The sequence below is a fragment of the Mustela lutreola genome, chromosome 3 (genome assembly GCF_030435805.1).
Source record: "Mustela lutreola isolate mMusLut2 chromosome 3, mMusLut2.pri, whole genome shotgun sequence".
Taxonomy (NCBI): Eukaryota; Metazoa; Chordata; class Mammalia; order Carnivora; family Mustelidae; genus Mustela; species Mustela lutreola.
This window is the reverse complement of record NC_081292.1, coordinates 139,739,339-139,755,000: the sequence shown is the minus strand read 5'-3', so window position 1 is coordinate 139,755,000 and position 15,662 is coordinate 139,739,339. Positions and strand designations below refer to the sequence as shown.

The 15,662-nt window shown below is 54.7% G+C and overlaps 2 protein-coding genes across 2 annotated transcripts; both read left to right on the top strand.

Annotated features, from left to right (window-relative positions):
• The first annotated feature begins 4,276 nt into the window (after nt 1-4,276).
• HOXD12 (homeobox D12) lies at nt 4,277-5,238 on the top strand. The gene is made up of 2 exons (XM_059168943.1): nt 4,277-4,850; nt 5,000-5,238. The coding sequence occupies exons 1-2, from the start codon at nt 4,277-4,279 to the stop codon at nt 5,236-5,238; spliced, it is 813 nt and encodes a 270-aa protein (XP_059024926.1).
• Nucleotides 5,239-11,373: 6,135 nt separating this feature from the next.
• Nucleotides 11,374-13,642, top strand: HOXD11 (homeobox D11). Its single transcript, XM_059166973.1, has 2 exons — nt 11,374-12,568; nt 13,312-13,642. The coding sequence occupies exons 1-2, from the start codon at nt 11,788-11,790 to the stop codon at nt 13,545-13,547; spliced, it is 1,017 nt and encodes a 338-aa protein (XP_059022956.1). The 5' UTR covers nt 11,374-11,787; the 3' UTR covers nt 13,548-13,642.
• The last annotated feature ends 2,020 nt before the right edge of the window (nt 13,643-15,662 follow it).

The following is a 15,662-nucleotide window of genomic DNA, read 5'->3' as shown; positions in this document are numbered from 1 at the left end:
GGGTCTGTGGGACTAGAAATGAGGTGATCTGCTCAATCCCCTGAAAGAGACTGAATCAATGTGGCCAGGGGTGGGAACTTTTACCCAGAACCCAATGAAGAACTCGACTGTCTGAACAAATGTATTGAGCCTCTCATGGAGTTTTAAAACATCTAACAAATATGAAAAATGTGGAGCTCTATAGTTCAATATTTTTGAAAAAAACTTTCTGAAAGTGATGATAAATAACGACTTTTAAAGTGCTGCATATTTATACAACTGAGAGATTATTTTTGTAGATGTGATGTCTGTGAGCTATGTGTGCAGTGCTGCAGGCATTTAAAAATCGTTTTTTAATTCCTAGGGAGATGCAAATAAACAGAACTCTCTTGTTTCTTCTGTGTCTTTATATATTTGTTTTCTTTTTCCAAGCTTGTGTTACCTCTTGTGCTCTTATTTATTATAAAATCTAGTTGTCTTGAACATTACGATGTTCTCTATAGATGAAGGACGCTCAACCCCAGTTCTGCTCTCTGAAGCCTCCGTGAAACCTCCGTTCCATTTCTGCCACCCCTCTCTGCCCTTTTCCCTATGCCTTTAACATAAGTAGTGATGTCTTTAAATGAGAATATAATTTGTGGTGTCTGAAATGGTATTTTTTGCCAGACAAAAAAAATCTCCAATAAAAATTTTCCTTCTCTTTCAATATTACCACCTTATTCAAATAGTTTTTTTTTTTTTAATCAATACGTATGTTTGTGTCTGGATATAGGCAATTGTACTCGCTTGAAGGTCTTCTTCCTAGAAAGGCTGTTGTAAATATCTACTCTTGGAAGGTCTTGAAATTAGACATATCCATATTTGGCAATTGAAAAAGAAACATTTCAAGCTGATCCTTTATCGCCTTCTCTGAGCAGGCTCCAAACAGCATTTGAGGACTGAAACCATAATTATACACCCTAAACCTCTAGTCGCAATTTTTAGGCACTATGAACTTTCTTTTTGAGGCCTTTTTGCCACTCCGGGAAATGGCGGCTGAGGAACTGGGTGCCTCATTTTTGTTAGCGACGGGACACAAATCGATTCAGTGGTTGTTAACTTTTTGGAATGTAAGTTAAATACAGATGTTTAAAACTTCACACAATATGTAAACTCTTCTAGCGGGAGGGTTCCCTTACGGATCTGCCAGAGAAGGCGCAGAGCCCCAAGGTCCAAAGCTACTTTCGTTTTCTCTGGCCCGGCTTGATTTCTTTCATATCTTGGACTGATGGTTGGCTGAGGGCCGCCAACTTCATCTGAACTGACCGGGAGAGACAGGGGGAGAGAGAGAGAGGGAGAGAGAGAAAACGGACTATGACTCAAAGTGGAGAAGAAAATAACCCCTAAAAATGGGGACACATGGACCCCGACCCTCCACTTTCAGGAAGAGTTTCTAACATTTTCTCTGTTTTCCTCGCAAGATGTGCTTTCATATGAAACTGGCCTGTTTTCCCTCCTTTTTCGGTAAATTCCAGACTCCAGGGCCGAACTCCATTCCTAGGTTTCGAAGGTTTCCTGTCGGATGGGGGGGATCGCCTCGAGGTTTTCCTTTCATCTGTAGTGTGCCGGTCAGTTTCCCTCCGCCCAAGAGAAATGGGAGGTTTGCTGAAGATTAAAACTGCTCAAATGCTCTCCGGTGGAATTTGAATGGATGGCTAAATCAATAACAGATGAAGACTTTGCTATTTATATGCATTCCTTTTATATTCCGAATTGAGGTGGGAGGAGAGGGGCCGGTAGGTGGCCGGAGCTCTGGAAGGGAGGCCCGCGAGGAGCCAGGGCGAAGGGAGCTTCGGAGAGAGGCCTCTCCTTCGGGTGGAAACTGAGAGGCCGCAGAGAGAGCGCCTGCGAAACCCGGCAGGTTTCGAGCGCCACTGGTGGAGACTCGAGGCCCGCGCGTCTCCGCGTGAGTCAAGAGCCGAAGGACGCTCTGCAGCCGGGACGCACCGCCAGACAAAGAGGCGGCCGCGTCGCTTCCCCGTGTCTGGCAGCCTGCTGGGTGCCTCTGACTCCGCTGTCCCGCCCAGCCTTGCTGCCATGATCTCCGGCTTTCTGAAACACTTGGCGGAGCCTGGCAGCGGGCCGTGACCGCACGGGCTGGCGACCCCAGGCCGGCTGTGCCGCCCTTCGCTGTTGATCTTGACCGTGCGGCGGCCGGTCGACAGGCGTGGAGCTCGCTCGCCATCTCCTGGGCGGTCGGCGGCATTGGCAGAGCTCTCCGTTTAGCTCCCCGGCCAAATCCTCTCCCATTCCCTAGCTCACCCGCCAAGCCTCCTGCCCTCCACCCCCCACTCCGCCAACCCCCCGCCACCCCGCCCGCCCCGCCCTCTCGGTGCAGTCTCCAGCTTCCAGATCCCAGCGTACAACTTTGCTTGCTGGACCTCGGAAATTATAAATCCAAGAGATAAGGTAGGGCGGCTGCGCCACCATTCTGAGCCAAGGAGAAATGGAGGGAGTCTAGTTATTCTAGTTTTTCTGTTTCTCACTTAGTCCCTTTATATCTTTAGACCCTAGGGGTAAAGCGCAGCTGTGCGGATGCCTAACGGTCCGGAGAAGACACCCCTGAACCTGGAAATACCGGAGCATCACTGTATGCTGAGACAGGAGATGAGACTGCAGGGATCCCTGAAGCTGGAGTTTCGGGTCTGGGGAGGCTGTAGCTCCTGGAAAACAGGGAGAGTCTCCCAAAATGAGAGCTTGGATCCCCTAAATCCTTAGGAACTGAGGTTGCAGCTTATGCCTACACCACCCACCCACCCCCCACCCCACTCCACACCCCTCAAAACGACCGGGAGCGCAGTTGTCTCTCAGTCTGAACTCCTAAAGAAACTCTGACAGAACCCTGAAGAGTCCCGGACATCCCCATGCCCACCCCCTGCCCCCGCCCTAGAGCGGGAGGAAGAGACCGACTGCGTTCCCCAGAGCCGCCCAATCGGTCGCCATGACTCACACAATAAAGACGCAGAGCGGTGGTCAGCCTTGCCCTCCGGCGGCGCCTGTGTGGTCTCCGTGCCGGAGCGGGCGGTCTAACCAATTCCAGCTTGGCTCCAGGACCGGCGAGGCGGGCTGCAGGTTGAGGCGGGCTCCAGTCACGCGGTCACTGGGGATCTTGGGACCCAGGCAGGAGAGAAGGACCCATAGCCCTCTGGCCAAACTAAATTGGAGGACCTGCGGAGGGGGGCGGCGGCACTGCTCCCTGCTAGGGAAAGCGCCCCGCCTCATCCCTGTTCACCAGAACTCCGAACCCGCCAGCCGCCTTGGAGGCACTGAGCCGAGGAATGCTGCCAGCCTGCTGCCTCGGTGGGCCCCGCTGTTCCCAGCCGAATGACTCTGGCTCTTCTGTCTTTCCACATCAGGTCAGGGGAGCTCATCTTGATCTGCCTGCTGCAGAGTTGAACAGCCTGGAGTTCTGGTTGGCAGGATGTAGTCACCAAGGTGACTCCAGGCAATAAAAGGAATGCAGCCTTTGGCCACAATTGTCCAATGCAGCTGCCCCTTCCCTGGCCAGCATTCTCCATGGACTTGGATGGCCTCAACTTTCCTGGGAGCAGAGGGCTTGACCATGGAGAAGCACACCGGAACTGGTGTGAAACCACCTTCCTGGGAGCCAAACTTGGGCAGAGTTTGTGCTTCATTTCTCCTCCATCAGCAAATTTCTTGGACTGTGCTGGGCTCAGGCAGTGTGTGGGTCTTCGCTGCTAGACCACTAGGGCAGAATCCTCTCCAGAGGGACAGGGCAGGGAGGAATCTTTTGAGAAGCACTGCTCAGGCCTAGGGACAGAGCTGGTAGCCCCACCACACCGTGGGCTCTCCGTGCAAGCCTAGAGGTAGGTGCACAGTACTGGAAAAGGCCTTAGCTGCAAATTAAAGCTGGTGGAAACAAGCCCGGCCCAGGCAGCCAGTGGAAAAAGGGAGTTCAAAGCTAATCAAGACCAATAAGGATCCCAAGGGACACTCGGGCAAAGGCACCCAATGTCCCCAGCTCCTGAAGCTGAGCCTGGGAACTCCCAGTGGTTTCACCTTCGCTCCACGTTCCTTGGCTCTGCCTGGCAGCCTCGTCCTTCGCCATCCAATATTGCGGGTGTTATCATAATACCCTGAAGGGGGGGAAACGGGTCGGGGGGGATGTAGGCGGTGCTGAAATGACCGGCTTTGAAGAACCTGCAGGCAAAGTTTCGTCCAATCGTCTGAGCCTGTCCTCTTATTCCCGGTTGTAACTAAATACTGCTGCAAGCGCAGCCGAAGCCCTTTGTTGGAGATGTGTGAGCGCAGTCTCTACAGAGCGGGCTATGTGGGCTCGCTTCTGAATCTGCAGTCGCCTGATTCCTTCTACTTCTCCAACCTGCGGCCGAATGGCGGCCAGTTGGCCGCACTCCCCCCCATCTCATACCCGCGAGGCGCGCTGCCCTGGGCCACCACGCCCGCCTCCTGCGCCCCAGCGCAGCCTGCCGGTGCCACCGCTTTCGGCAGCTTCTCCCAGCCCTACCTGGCTGGTTCCGGGCCGCTCGGCCTGCAGCCCCTGGGCGCCAAGGACGGACCCGAAGAGCCCGCCAAGTTCTATGCGCCCGATGTGGCTGCCGGGCCGGAGGACCGTGGCCGTGCGCGGCCGCCCTTCATCCCCGAGTCTAGCCTGGCCCCAGCGGCCGCTGCTCTCAAAGCCGCCAAGTACGACTACGCGGGCGTGGGCCGTGCGGCAGCGGGCTCTTCAACCCTACTCGAGGGGACCCCCTGCGTTGCCGGCTTCAAGGACGACGCCAAGGGCCCGCTCAACTTGAACATGACAGTGCAGGCGGCGAGCGTCGCCTCTTGCCTGCGACCTTCGCTGCCCGACGGTAAACGGTGGCCACGCTCCCTGGGCCAGTTTAGGTTGGGTTGGGAGGTGGGGTGCAGGGGAGAGTGTGTAGGGGGAGGGGGCCGCGGAGGGCGGGCAGGCTACAAGGAACGGCCGGCTGGGCTGACTTGGGTTGGGGCTGTGTTGCAGGCCTGCCGTGGGGGGCGGCCCCAGGGAGGACCCGCAAGAAGCGGAAACCCTACACCAAGCAGCAGATTGCGGAGCTGGAGAACGAATTCCTCCTCAACGAATTCATCAATCGCCAGAAGCGCAAGGAATTGTCCAACAGGCTGAACCTCAGCGACCAGCAGGTCAAAATCTGGTTCCAGAACCGGCGAATGAAAAAGAAGCGTGTGGTCCTGCGCGAGCAGGCACTGGCGCTATACTAGCTCCCCGCGTGGTCGCCGCTGGCCAGGCCTGCCTTTTTAAAGCCGAGACCTGGCGTGTAAGAAAAGCTGTGGATAGGAGCTTTTCCTTCCGCTCCTTCTCCGCTGGTCCCCAGCACCCTTCCGCTCAGTCTGTCGCCCTGGAAGCCAGCAGAGGATTTGGAGACCGGGCCAGTCGGGCCTCTCTCTATGCTTCCAGCTCTCTGGGAGGGTTCTGCAGAAGCCGAAGTATAACCTTGGCCTTGAGGCTTCCTGAGTGGGGGTCTGGGGTCACCTGTCCTAGCTCTTGTCTGGGTTATTTACACGCGCACTCACTCTAGCACCCTTGTACTTGGATTTCTGCTCCCACCTAGACTCCCTTTCCTCTTCTCCCCAGTTTTTTTTTAATTTAGTAGGCACCCTGCTAGAGCTCTGAGTGTAATTAAATCTGGGAAGTCCTTCGGGAAGGAGTAGAAAAGGGCTACAGGCACAATTCTGTCTCTTTGCAGCCAAAGCCCCTTGTGGCATAGCCAGAAACTTGGATCTGGAGAAAGAAAGGGCACCGCCCCCCTCCTGTCTGCCCTGGCTGGTTCTGGAGGACAAAAGCCACCCTAGACATTCAGACTTCGGGAGGAAAGGGGATGGGAGGAACGGTGTGGCTGGACAAATTTGAAGACCCCTCGGAGTTTGGGCTAGCTGGCCCCTCCAGCTGGACAGAATGGGGTGGATACTTCCTTCCCGTGGATTCCAGGGAGGCTGAAGCTCCAGGGCAAACTGCGGTCTCTAGACAGGACTGGTAAAATTTCTCCTACTTCTCCTATCTCCTCCCATATGTCTAGGCCAGAGCCCTGCACTCGATAATTGGACTCAGCTCTGGTGAGGACAGCTGCTAATCTGCTCTGAGGCTGGGTTGCACTAGGAGGTGGGAAAAATATCCAGGGGGAGGAGAAGGGAGTGAGCAAGGAGAGAGGTGTCCTACATTCCAACTGTAAATATGGCTTCCCTCTTCAGATGGGTAAAGTTGTGGACATGTCTTTCTTGAATCAAGGTAATGGGCCACCATAGGGAGAGATGAAAGTTCCTTCATCAGCCAGGGGGTGAAGAAGGAGGTCCCTCAAATCCTTAGCCCCTGGTCGCTGCTGTTGACCAAGTAGAGAGAAGTTCACCTTCTCTTACCCTCTTCACCACCGCACAACTCCACAGGGGGCCTTTCTGTGCCTCAGCCACTGTGCCTTTTCTGAGCCCACATCTGGCCTGCCTCAGGGGCGCCTGTAAGGCCCTGGGCCCTGCTGGGTTTGTTTTGTAGAGACTGGGGTTTCTGATGCCAGATGGAGTTGTTTTGCTTGTGCGGGGGGGGGGGGGGGTGTCCTGCCTTACCGTCAGAGAAACTGAGCCCCCCCCCAGCTCCTTCTACCATTCCTACCTCTTTTCCCTCTCCTTCTGAGAAGTAACACTCCCCCCCCAGCTCCTAGTGAGATGTATGGCAGCCAAAGAGTTGACGATTCTTTCCCCAAGTCCAGTGACTTATTTTCAGCGGAGGACTAGGCCCTAGATCTGGAGCGAGCACCTCCCAGAGAGCCCCAAGCCTCAGTCCAACCTACCGCAGTTTATGTTTAGACTAATTACATTTTCTTTGCTATCTAATAGTTGTTGTGCATGTTCTGTGTTGTTTTGATTTTGTCCAAAAAACAATAGCTTGTATATATCAGATACATCAAAATGTTTTGAGTGGAAATAAATATACAGGTCCCAGCCAAGCTGTCAAGGGACTGATGTCAATTTTTCAAAAACATTCCAAATTCCCTCCTCGTGATTTGAGGCCACCAAATTCGTTTTTCTTTCCTGGTTGTGGTTTCACTGCAGGTGTTGACTGTTCATTAAATGAGAAAATGGCTTCCAAGTCAGTCCGAAAATGGTGTATAAAAGCCTGTGAACAAAATGTGTATGAAGCATCCAAGTGGGAGGAGACGGGGGTCTTTGAGCAGATTGGAAGGCATTAAGTGAACTCTTAGCTTGTAGGCCAGTGCTTCTATATTTTGCCTAAATTCTCAAACTTTAGGGCTTGCTGTTGGGGGAGGGTGTTGTCAAGATATGAGGTTCCTCAGATTTCAACACAAAACATCTCTCCCTGCCATGTTTCAGTCAGGCTACTTTGGAACAGGCTATGCCCTATGGAAATTCTGAATCCTGGCACTTCTGTCTGGAGCCCAGCAGATTCCCTTGGGAAATGTGGCCTCCACACGCCATTGTAGGCCTTAGGAGCCTCTAGCTGAAGCTGGAGAAGTTAAAGTCTGCTCAGCATTCACTATCTGCTTGCAGACCTCAGACCCCGGCTAGCTTTGAAATTAAAACTAGAGAATTCCTAGTTTTAGATAGTGGAAGAATTGGCAAAACCATTTAATTTCTAATACCAAGTATTCATGGACTATGATTCCCCTTTCCTGAAGCAAATTTGATGTGTATTCTAAAACATTTAAAAAAACAGCTCTTTTAAGAAAAAAAATACAACAGCAGGGAAAAAAGAAGCAAGAGGTTGTGAGTCCCTATCTTTAGAAATGTCTTCCCACCTGATGGGGCTCCGGGAGCTAGTTGCACCCAGAGCTGAGTCTCTCCCCCAAAACAGCCGAACAAAGGCGGAGGCCACACGCAGACCTCAGGTCCAGAGAGCTGGGTAAAGGACTAGGAAACCGGAATTAGATGCAGGCCCTAGGATAACATGGAGAAACAGTTTCTTTCCAATGTATACCATTAAATCATTGTGCTCTTTCTCTTTAGTCTGGGAGGTGGGGTTGGAGGAGAAATTCATGAAGACCACTCCCCAAAGAGATTGAAATTATTCTAAGTGTAAAATCTCATTGTCCGTTGGAGCTTCAGCAGTGTTTTTCAAATTTATCCCCCTTACTGATCCACACAAATACAAAGGCGGTGATGTCCTCTCTCCTCTCCTAGCCAAGGTTCTGGCAGGGATTTGGAACCACGACAAAATTCCTAAGAAACAAATGCGGAGAGAAATGATGCTGAAATCTGAGGGCTCAACATTCTCTCACACAAAGACAAATGCGTCTTCCGAAATGCTGCAGTCCGGGCAGGCCTCTTGACTGAGAAAAAGGGTTTTAAACGAGAAAAATGGCTTCGGCTGGCATTCAACCGGCTGCAAGCTCAGAGGGCCCACCGGGGGACTCTTAAGGCCTGGGGGCTCTCCCTGAAGGAGGAGGACTAGGGAGGTTTCCGGGAGGCCGGCTGGGTGGAGGAGAGATCCAGAACCGTTGTAAATATTCATGTCTGCGGGGGGGGGGGGTGTGCCTCTTCACCCCGCCTCACCCAGCGGCAATCATCCCCTCCTTCGTGGGGGGGGGGGGTGCACAGCGCTTGTCCGACTGTCCTTGGACAAAGGTGATCTCCCCACATTTTTGTTCTCCAGTCACTTGACTTAGGGAGCCCATTCGGAAGGCTCTGCGGGGAAAAGACTGGCTCTGGGTGTTTTTCCCCGCGTTTCTCCTCTTCTTTCGTTTCCCAAAAGAGCATAAATAATTAAAGTTTGGCAGGGAGGAAAAGCATTCTTGCAGAACTGTAGTGGCAATAAATGAAATGACTCAGAATCCCTTCCCCAGTCAGCTTTTACGAGGGCTGCCAGACAGTGTCTGTTCACGTTCTCCAGATACCAGGGGCGCCCTGACAAAGTTAAGGTCAAGTTAGTGTCTTATCTTGGGTGGCTCAAAATTACCGCATCGCGTCTGGGCGCTGCGCGGAAAGCTACCACTCGCGGAGCAGCTGGCTGTGCGGGAAGGGTCGGATGCGCTTGTGCTTCGAGTGGGGCCGCGCAGGCAAGGACAAGGCCACAACGCTGGAGTCTTCATGGTAGGTTCTCGCGGGACGCGCGGGTCGGGAGGCTGCGGTTTTCCTTGGGTTTCGGAGTGAGGATCCAGGAGGGAGCTGGGGCAAAGGGCCGAAGCGGGCTGGGCCCAAAATGAAAGCCCAAGTGTTGGGGGTGGGTGCGGGGATCTGCGCAAACGCGCAGAGAGGGGTCCGCTGCCCCTTCCCCTTTGCACCCGCGCGCCGCTGCTGATGGCTCACCCTCCCCCGCCAAAGCGCGGCTCCAAGCGGAGCCGCCATCGCCATGTCGTTGAACTTGAATGGTTCCGTCCTCCCCATTTCCCTCTTCAGCGGTCAGCAGGCTTCGCTTTGGGGGCAGCGGGCTGCCTGCGCCCCACCCCGTGCAAAGAGAAGGTGCGAGAATTTTGCGCACTCCCAGACACGTAAAGACCCGGCTGGGTGGGGGGGTCCCTGCAGCTGCTGCCCTGGGTCCTGAGCTGCCGCAGGGCTAGTGTCCGGGGAGCCATTTTAGGAGAGAGATCCAAGGGCGTCGACCACGAGCCGAAAGTGAGAGGCTTGGCGGGCGATGGAGATGAGAGGCAGATAAGTGTGCTGGCGGTCTGGACTGAGGAGAAAGGGGCGAGAGGGAACCTGGGCGAGGGTGCCAGCTGGAAGGAGGGTTCACAAAACGATAGGCAGTTCTGGGGCGGGGGGAGCCTCCTTACCCTCCAGTCGCCACAGACCTGTTTGCGCAGTGTTGGGAGGAAAGCAGAGGTGGGAGGGGGGCGGAGGAAGATGAGTGGGAGGGAGAAAAGGAGGGAGGAGAGAAAGGGGGGGGGGGACAACGGCCAGAAAATAGGTATGAGCTCCGATCACCCGCCTTTTCTCTGTCTGTCGGCATGGTGGGCAGAGCTCGCCACACGGGCACTGCCGCGGCCGGGGCCAGGGAGGGAACCAGCTTCAAAGCCTGCACCGCCTGCTCTGGGCATAGGGCTGAGGCCCAGAACCCCGTGCTGGGATTGCCTGGGCTGAGGAATCTTGGGGAGAGGGGCAACTTCCTGCCCTTGGTTCTGGGATTTGGGTTTGGAAAGCTTCTTTCTGAGAGACCGATTTTACCTTTGGAAAGCGCTGGTTCTCCTGGAGGCGGGAGTCCAGGCCTCGCCTGGCCCCCCGGGCTAGGAAAGAGAGACCCGGCGGCCGTGGAAGAAAGTGAGGCCTTGGGGCAAATGGATGGGGGTCTCTCGGGGCCAAGTACTGCAGAGAAGTTCAACCAAGGAGGAAAAAGCTGCTGAGAGCATTCTGCTCTCCTCCCCAGAGCCGAGGGACCTCCGGGGGGCCTTACCCCTGCCCCCCCCCCCCACAGGGACCATGCCAGCGCAAGGGCACCGCAGGAGCCTAGGGGAGACCAGGCGGCGGGGATTCGTAGCCCTGGGCTGGTCTCCGACCAGGGAAGGGGCCGGTTGTGAGGCGGACTGGTCCTAGCTCAGGCCAAAAAGCAGAGAGGGTGAGGAGGGTGGAGGCGTCAGTGGTTTGTCTCCGGTGGTGGGGAGTGGAGACCAGGCACCTTTAGAGTAGGACTCCAGATCCTTTTGTTCTCCAGACCCCCCAACTTCTAGACGGTCATGGGGCGTCTCCGCTGGCTAAACTTCCTCCTTGCTTTAGCATTAGGAGAGGAAAGGCAGAGAGACGACAGGGAGAACACAGAGGTGGTGACACACAGCAAGGGGAAAGGAAGAGAGGATCAGGAGATAAAGAGGAGAGGAAACGAGGAAAGTAAGGAGAAGGAAGAAAAGGCTAGAGGGAACAAGAGAAGGGAGTGGGAGAAGAGTGGACAGGAAAGAAAGAAGTGAGAAGACAGAATGGAGGCGGAGGAAGGAGAAAGGAAGACAGGAACAGAGAGAGGAGGAGAGAGGGCAAGAGATCCGAGTGCGCACCGAGGCCCTGGCCTGGGTGAGCTCCTGGTAAGGTTTTGGTGTAGGTTTATTCGAGCCTGGCACTCGCGCTCCCGGGGTCAGTAGTGGAGAGAGCCAAGTTATTCTGCGATGAACGCGCAGGGCTGAGAAATATGTAAATCAGGGCTCCGTGTGCCCCGAGAGTGGCGCAATTACGCCCCCTGAGCAAAAAGCAACAAGCTCCTGACCCGCAAGCTGCAGCGGGTGGCGGCGTCGCGGGGGAGGGAGCGGCTGCAGGAAGGGGTGTGGGGGGTGGGAACCTCACAACCTCACACCTAGTCCCCTGTGCCCCAGGCTGGGGCTCCCCCCTCCGCTCTCCGCTTCTTTCCCTTCCCCCTTCCTCCCCCTTCCTCCCCCTCCTCCTCCTCCCCGCCGGCTTCGGTCCGCGTACTTAAAGCGGCGCGGGCGGGCGCGGGCGGGCGGCCCAGCCGGGCGGTGGCAGATGCACCCAGCAGTGGCAGCCGCCGGCGGCGCACAGGTGACCGGCCCGAGGCTCAGCCAGGTCGGGAAGCGCCCGGGGAGTGCTGGCTGGAGCGAGAGACTGATCCGCCCCCAGCGCTCGCGTGTCTCGGCGCCAGGAGCCGTCCCGGGGCGTGTTGGCGAGAGCTGATATAGATATAAGGACATTTCTCTCCATGGCGTCACGTGACATAATTACCACCAGAATCAATCAAGATGAATTGCACGTCAGCGCCCGGTGGGGATTTTTGCTTAGTTGATCCTGGCCCAAGCCTCTTGTGCAATCGATGGCTCAGGTTGGCGGCGCGGGGAGCGGCCCGGGGCTCGCCGGCGCGCACGCCGCGAAGCCATGAACGACTTTGATGAGTGCGGCCCGAGCGCAGCCAGCATGTACCTGCCCGGCTGCGCCTACTATGTGGCCCCGTCGGACTTCGCCAGCAAGCCGTCGTTCCTATCGCAACCGTCGTCCTGCCAGATGACTTTCCCCTACTCTTCCAACCTGGCGCCGCACGTCCAGCCCGTGCGCGAAGTGGCCTTCCGCGACTACGGCCTGGAGCGCGCCAAGTGGCCGTACCGCGGCGGCGGCGGCGGCGGCGCGGGGGGCGGCGGCGGCGGGGGCGGCCCCGGCGGGGGCGGCGGCGGCAGCGCCGGGGGCTACTCTCCCTACTACGCGGCGGCGGCTGCGGCCGCGGCAGCGGCGGCGGCGGCGGAGGAGGCGGCCATGCAGCGCGATCTGCTGCCTCCCGCGGGCCGCCGGCCGGACGTGCTCTTCAAGGCGCCGGAGCCAGTGTGCGCCGCTCCCGGGCCGCCACACGGTCCCGCGGGCGCCGCCTCCAACTTCTACAGCGCCGTGGGCCGAAATGGCATCCTGCCGCAGGGTTTTGATCAGTTCTACGAGGCTGCGCCCGGGCCCCCGTTCGCAGGGCCGCAGCCCCCTCCACCTCCTGCGCCGCTGCAGCCCGAGGGCGCTGCCGACAAGGGCGACCACAAGACGGGGGCCGGTGGCGGCGGGGGAAGTCCCTGCGCCAAGGCGACCCCGGGCTCCGAGCCCAAGGGGGCGGCAGAAGGCGGCGGCGGCGATGGCGAGGGGCCCCCGGGGGAGGCGGGGGCTGAGAAGAGTGGCGGCACAGGTAGGCACCCGGTGCGGGGTGGGCTGCTGGGCCGGGGGCCGCGGGCGCGGGGGGGGCGGCGGGGGCCTCCCTCTGCTTGCGCCGTTTTATGTGCCACTTTATAAGCGTTCGAAGGGGTTTATACATCCTATAAGATTTCCCGGGCCGTTGTAAAGTGTGTTTACGATAGGAAACCAATTTAGGTGGGCTTAAGGTAGACTTCGAAGGGGACATTAATAGCTGCAGAGAGCTTTTCCCCAGTTTGGTGGTGCTGGAGACCCTGGAGTGAAGGGGGGAGATTTCAAGCCACTTTGTGAGTGTGGACACTCGAGCCTCCTGCTTTTAAGGGCGGGTGGGTGGGGTGGGGTGGGGAGATCCTTGAACTGGACTTTATCCAAGCCTCTGGCTGACGCGCGCTGCTGACTGGAGTAGAGCAGATGCCTGGGCGCGCTCGTGTTTCTCTCCCTTCAGGTTCCAATTCAGAGCCGGCCTTGCCCTCTGCTTCTCCACTTCCGTGCCAGGGTGTGTGTGTGTGTGTGTGTGTGTGTGTGTGTGTGTCCAGGCGTGAACACAGGTCCACGCCCGCACTCTCTCCTGTGCCCGCCCATATATCATCCCCCACGACGCAGGCAGGGCCTTTCAGTGGCGGCGGGGGACGTCCCCAAAGGGCCCGAGGCCTGGCCCTCGTGCGGGCCTGGGCCGGCGGGCGGCTGGGGGTGGGCAGCCAGCGGCCTCTCTCACCTCTTGGTTTCTTTGACTTGCAGTGGCCCCCCAGCGGTCCCGGAAAAAGCGCTGTCCCTACACCAAGTACCAGATCCGCGAACTGGAACGCGAGTTTTTCTTTAACGTGTACATAAACAAAGAGAAAAGACTCCAACTCTCTCGGATGCTCAACCTCACTGACCGGCAAGTAAAAATCTGGTTCCAGAATCGCAGAATGAAAGAAAAGAAACTGAACAGAGACCGTCTGCAGTATTTCACTGGAAACCCCTTATTTTGAGAGCTCCAGGAAGCACCCCCTCTTCCCGAGCCCCACTCACCCACCCACTTCCCCATCAGCCTGCCCTGGGCAGGCCCAGTGTCCTTGGGTTTAATGACGCCTCTTCTCTGTGGAACTCCACGATTCCTTCCCACGGTCAACTCGGGACCTCCCAGCGACCACTGCTGCCTGCGGACGAGGCCGGGGACTTGGCCGAATGGATCCTAATAAGGGGAAAATGGTAAATGCAAATGTCCCTTTACAATTTTACCGCCAATGTGCTGTTGTTCTCCCTCCTTCTCTCAGAGTCCCCGTGGGGACGCTGTGGGATCTGTAGAGAGTTAGGCCGCTAGGCTGGAAGGTGCTTGTTTTTGTTCTGAGTTTAAGGGACCTGATCATCCCCTTGGTGAATGCAGATTATTTAAACTCTGGGAAATGTATCTTCGGCCTGTTGGTCTGTCGTATCAAGGCATAAGTCACTGTGTTTTGTGTGAATAAATGGTTTCTGGTAAAATGGAGGTTACAGCTTCAACACACTATATGATTTTTTACTCTTTAAGGAAATTTAGTGTCTGATTAGGGGATTTTGGTGGCCAGAACCTTCTCCCATATGCAACTGAAAACCAGGTGAAATGCTTTTTAATCCCGCTGAAATAAGAGTAGCTCTCTCCCACCCTGCCTAGGCTACACCGCTTTTAAAAATCACTTTAGGGATGAATTTCTGAATTAAGGCTGTGACCCAGCCATTCTGGTGCTGCTTTCTGCAGGCAGTGAGGCTGGGGCAGCAGGAACCTAAGAAGGACGTCTACTCCTCCCACCCCCAATTTAGTGAACTTGGAATTTCTGAAGAGACAAAATTCATTTCAAAAAAACTTGTTAGAAAATCTAAATTTAATCTTAACAAGGTGTCAGGACCCAAGGTCCCTTAAAAAAAGAAACCAAAATTAGAAAGCTTCTTTGAAAAAAAAAAAAAAAAGTTTGCTAAAAGGGAGTTACCAGTGGTCCAGAGGGCTTGGGATCCTTGCTAGGTCACAGCAGGCATGTGGTAGAGAACGTAAGACCCCTCCCTGGAATAGGGCCTGAGGCTGCAGACCCACTTCTCACTGCATTTATCGCTTCAAGTTAAAGAATGTGGTGGGGGCTGAACTGCACATTATGTTGCTGGGCCAGGCCAGGCTGTTTACAAAACCTTGAACTGTCTAGACAACACCATAAAAGCCAAAGTTCTAAACAGCTTAATTGGGTTATATTATACACCTTCTGGTGGGCCCAAAAGAGATTTCCGCAATGTGCAATAAACTGTAGGAGTGAGAAAAGCATCTCTTTCTCTGAAAAAAGGTAAAGTGAATCATGACTCTTAACCTCTCCTAAGCCCAAAGTGTAAAAAAAAAAAAAAAGAAAGAAAGAAAGAAAGAAATCCAGAAGATGTACAGTACCCCATGCATTTTTCAGAGGAGGTATGCATTTCCAAATGCAAAATTTTTTTAATTGCCAAAGTTTGGGGGGGAGGAGGAAAAACATAAGTGCATAAGTGTATGCCTTTGAACTTCCAAAATGTCAAGGTCATCACCTTTAACCTTTCTGAATAATTAGGCGTCTTAAGGTTCTTCTGTGATATTCAGCCGCCACCCACTCTCACACAGACATGCTTACACATATCCAGACCCCCACATACATTTATGACCACGCAGCATCATATCAGGGGCTCACTATAAATCTAAGCAAATGCCTAATTTCAGGATCAATAATCTTAATTTCCCTTCAAACATTTGTGTAATTCAATAGCAGTTGACTTCTTTTTAAAATACTGGTTAGATTTAAGTGTCTACCAGCATGTTTTTTTATACAGCTAGTATATACTGAGGTGGGGTTTTTTGTTTTTGTTTCTTTTTTTTTTTGCGGGGGTGGGGGTGGTCACAGACAGCAGTCCTTTTTGCTTTAATGAAGAACCACGGCTTTCAAAGCAGGCATTTGAAAGAGGAAGCTTTAGTCAGATTTACACCATCGTTGTATTTGAAAAAAAACCTGCTGCACCGTCAGATAAGTTATTGTGCGTTCTATGATATGGAACAAAACTAAAAATATTTATATTGTTTTCCAAAGTGTCCTTCAACCTTTGGTGAAAATTGCGAGAGA

Coding starts and splice junctions, on each gene's coding strand:
- HOXD12 (XM_059168943.1), top strand. CDS start 4,277: ATGTGTGAGCGCAGTCTCTACAGAGCGGGCTATGTGGGCTCGCTTCTG. Junction 4,851..4,999: donor GCGACCTTCGCTGCCCGACG/GTAAACGGTGGC, acceptor GCTGTGTTGCAG/GCCTGCCGTGGGGGGCGGCC.
- HOXD11 (XM_059166973.1), top strand. CDS start 11,788: ATGAACGACTTTGATGAGTGCGGCCCGAGCGCAGCCAGCATGTACCTG. Junction 12,569..13,311: donor TGAGAAGAGTGGCGGCACAG/GTAGGCACCCGG, acceptor TTTGACTTGCAG/TGGCCCCCCAGCGGTCCCGG.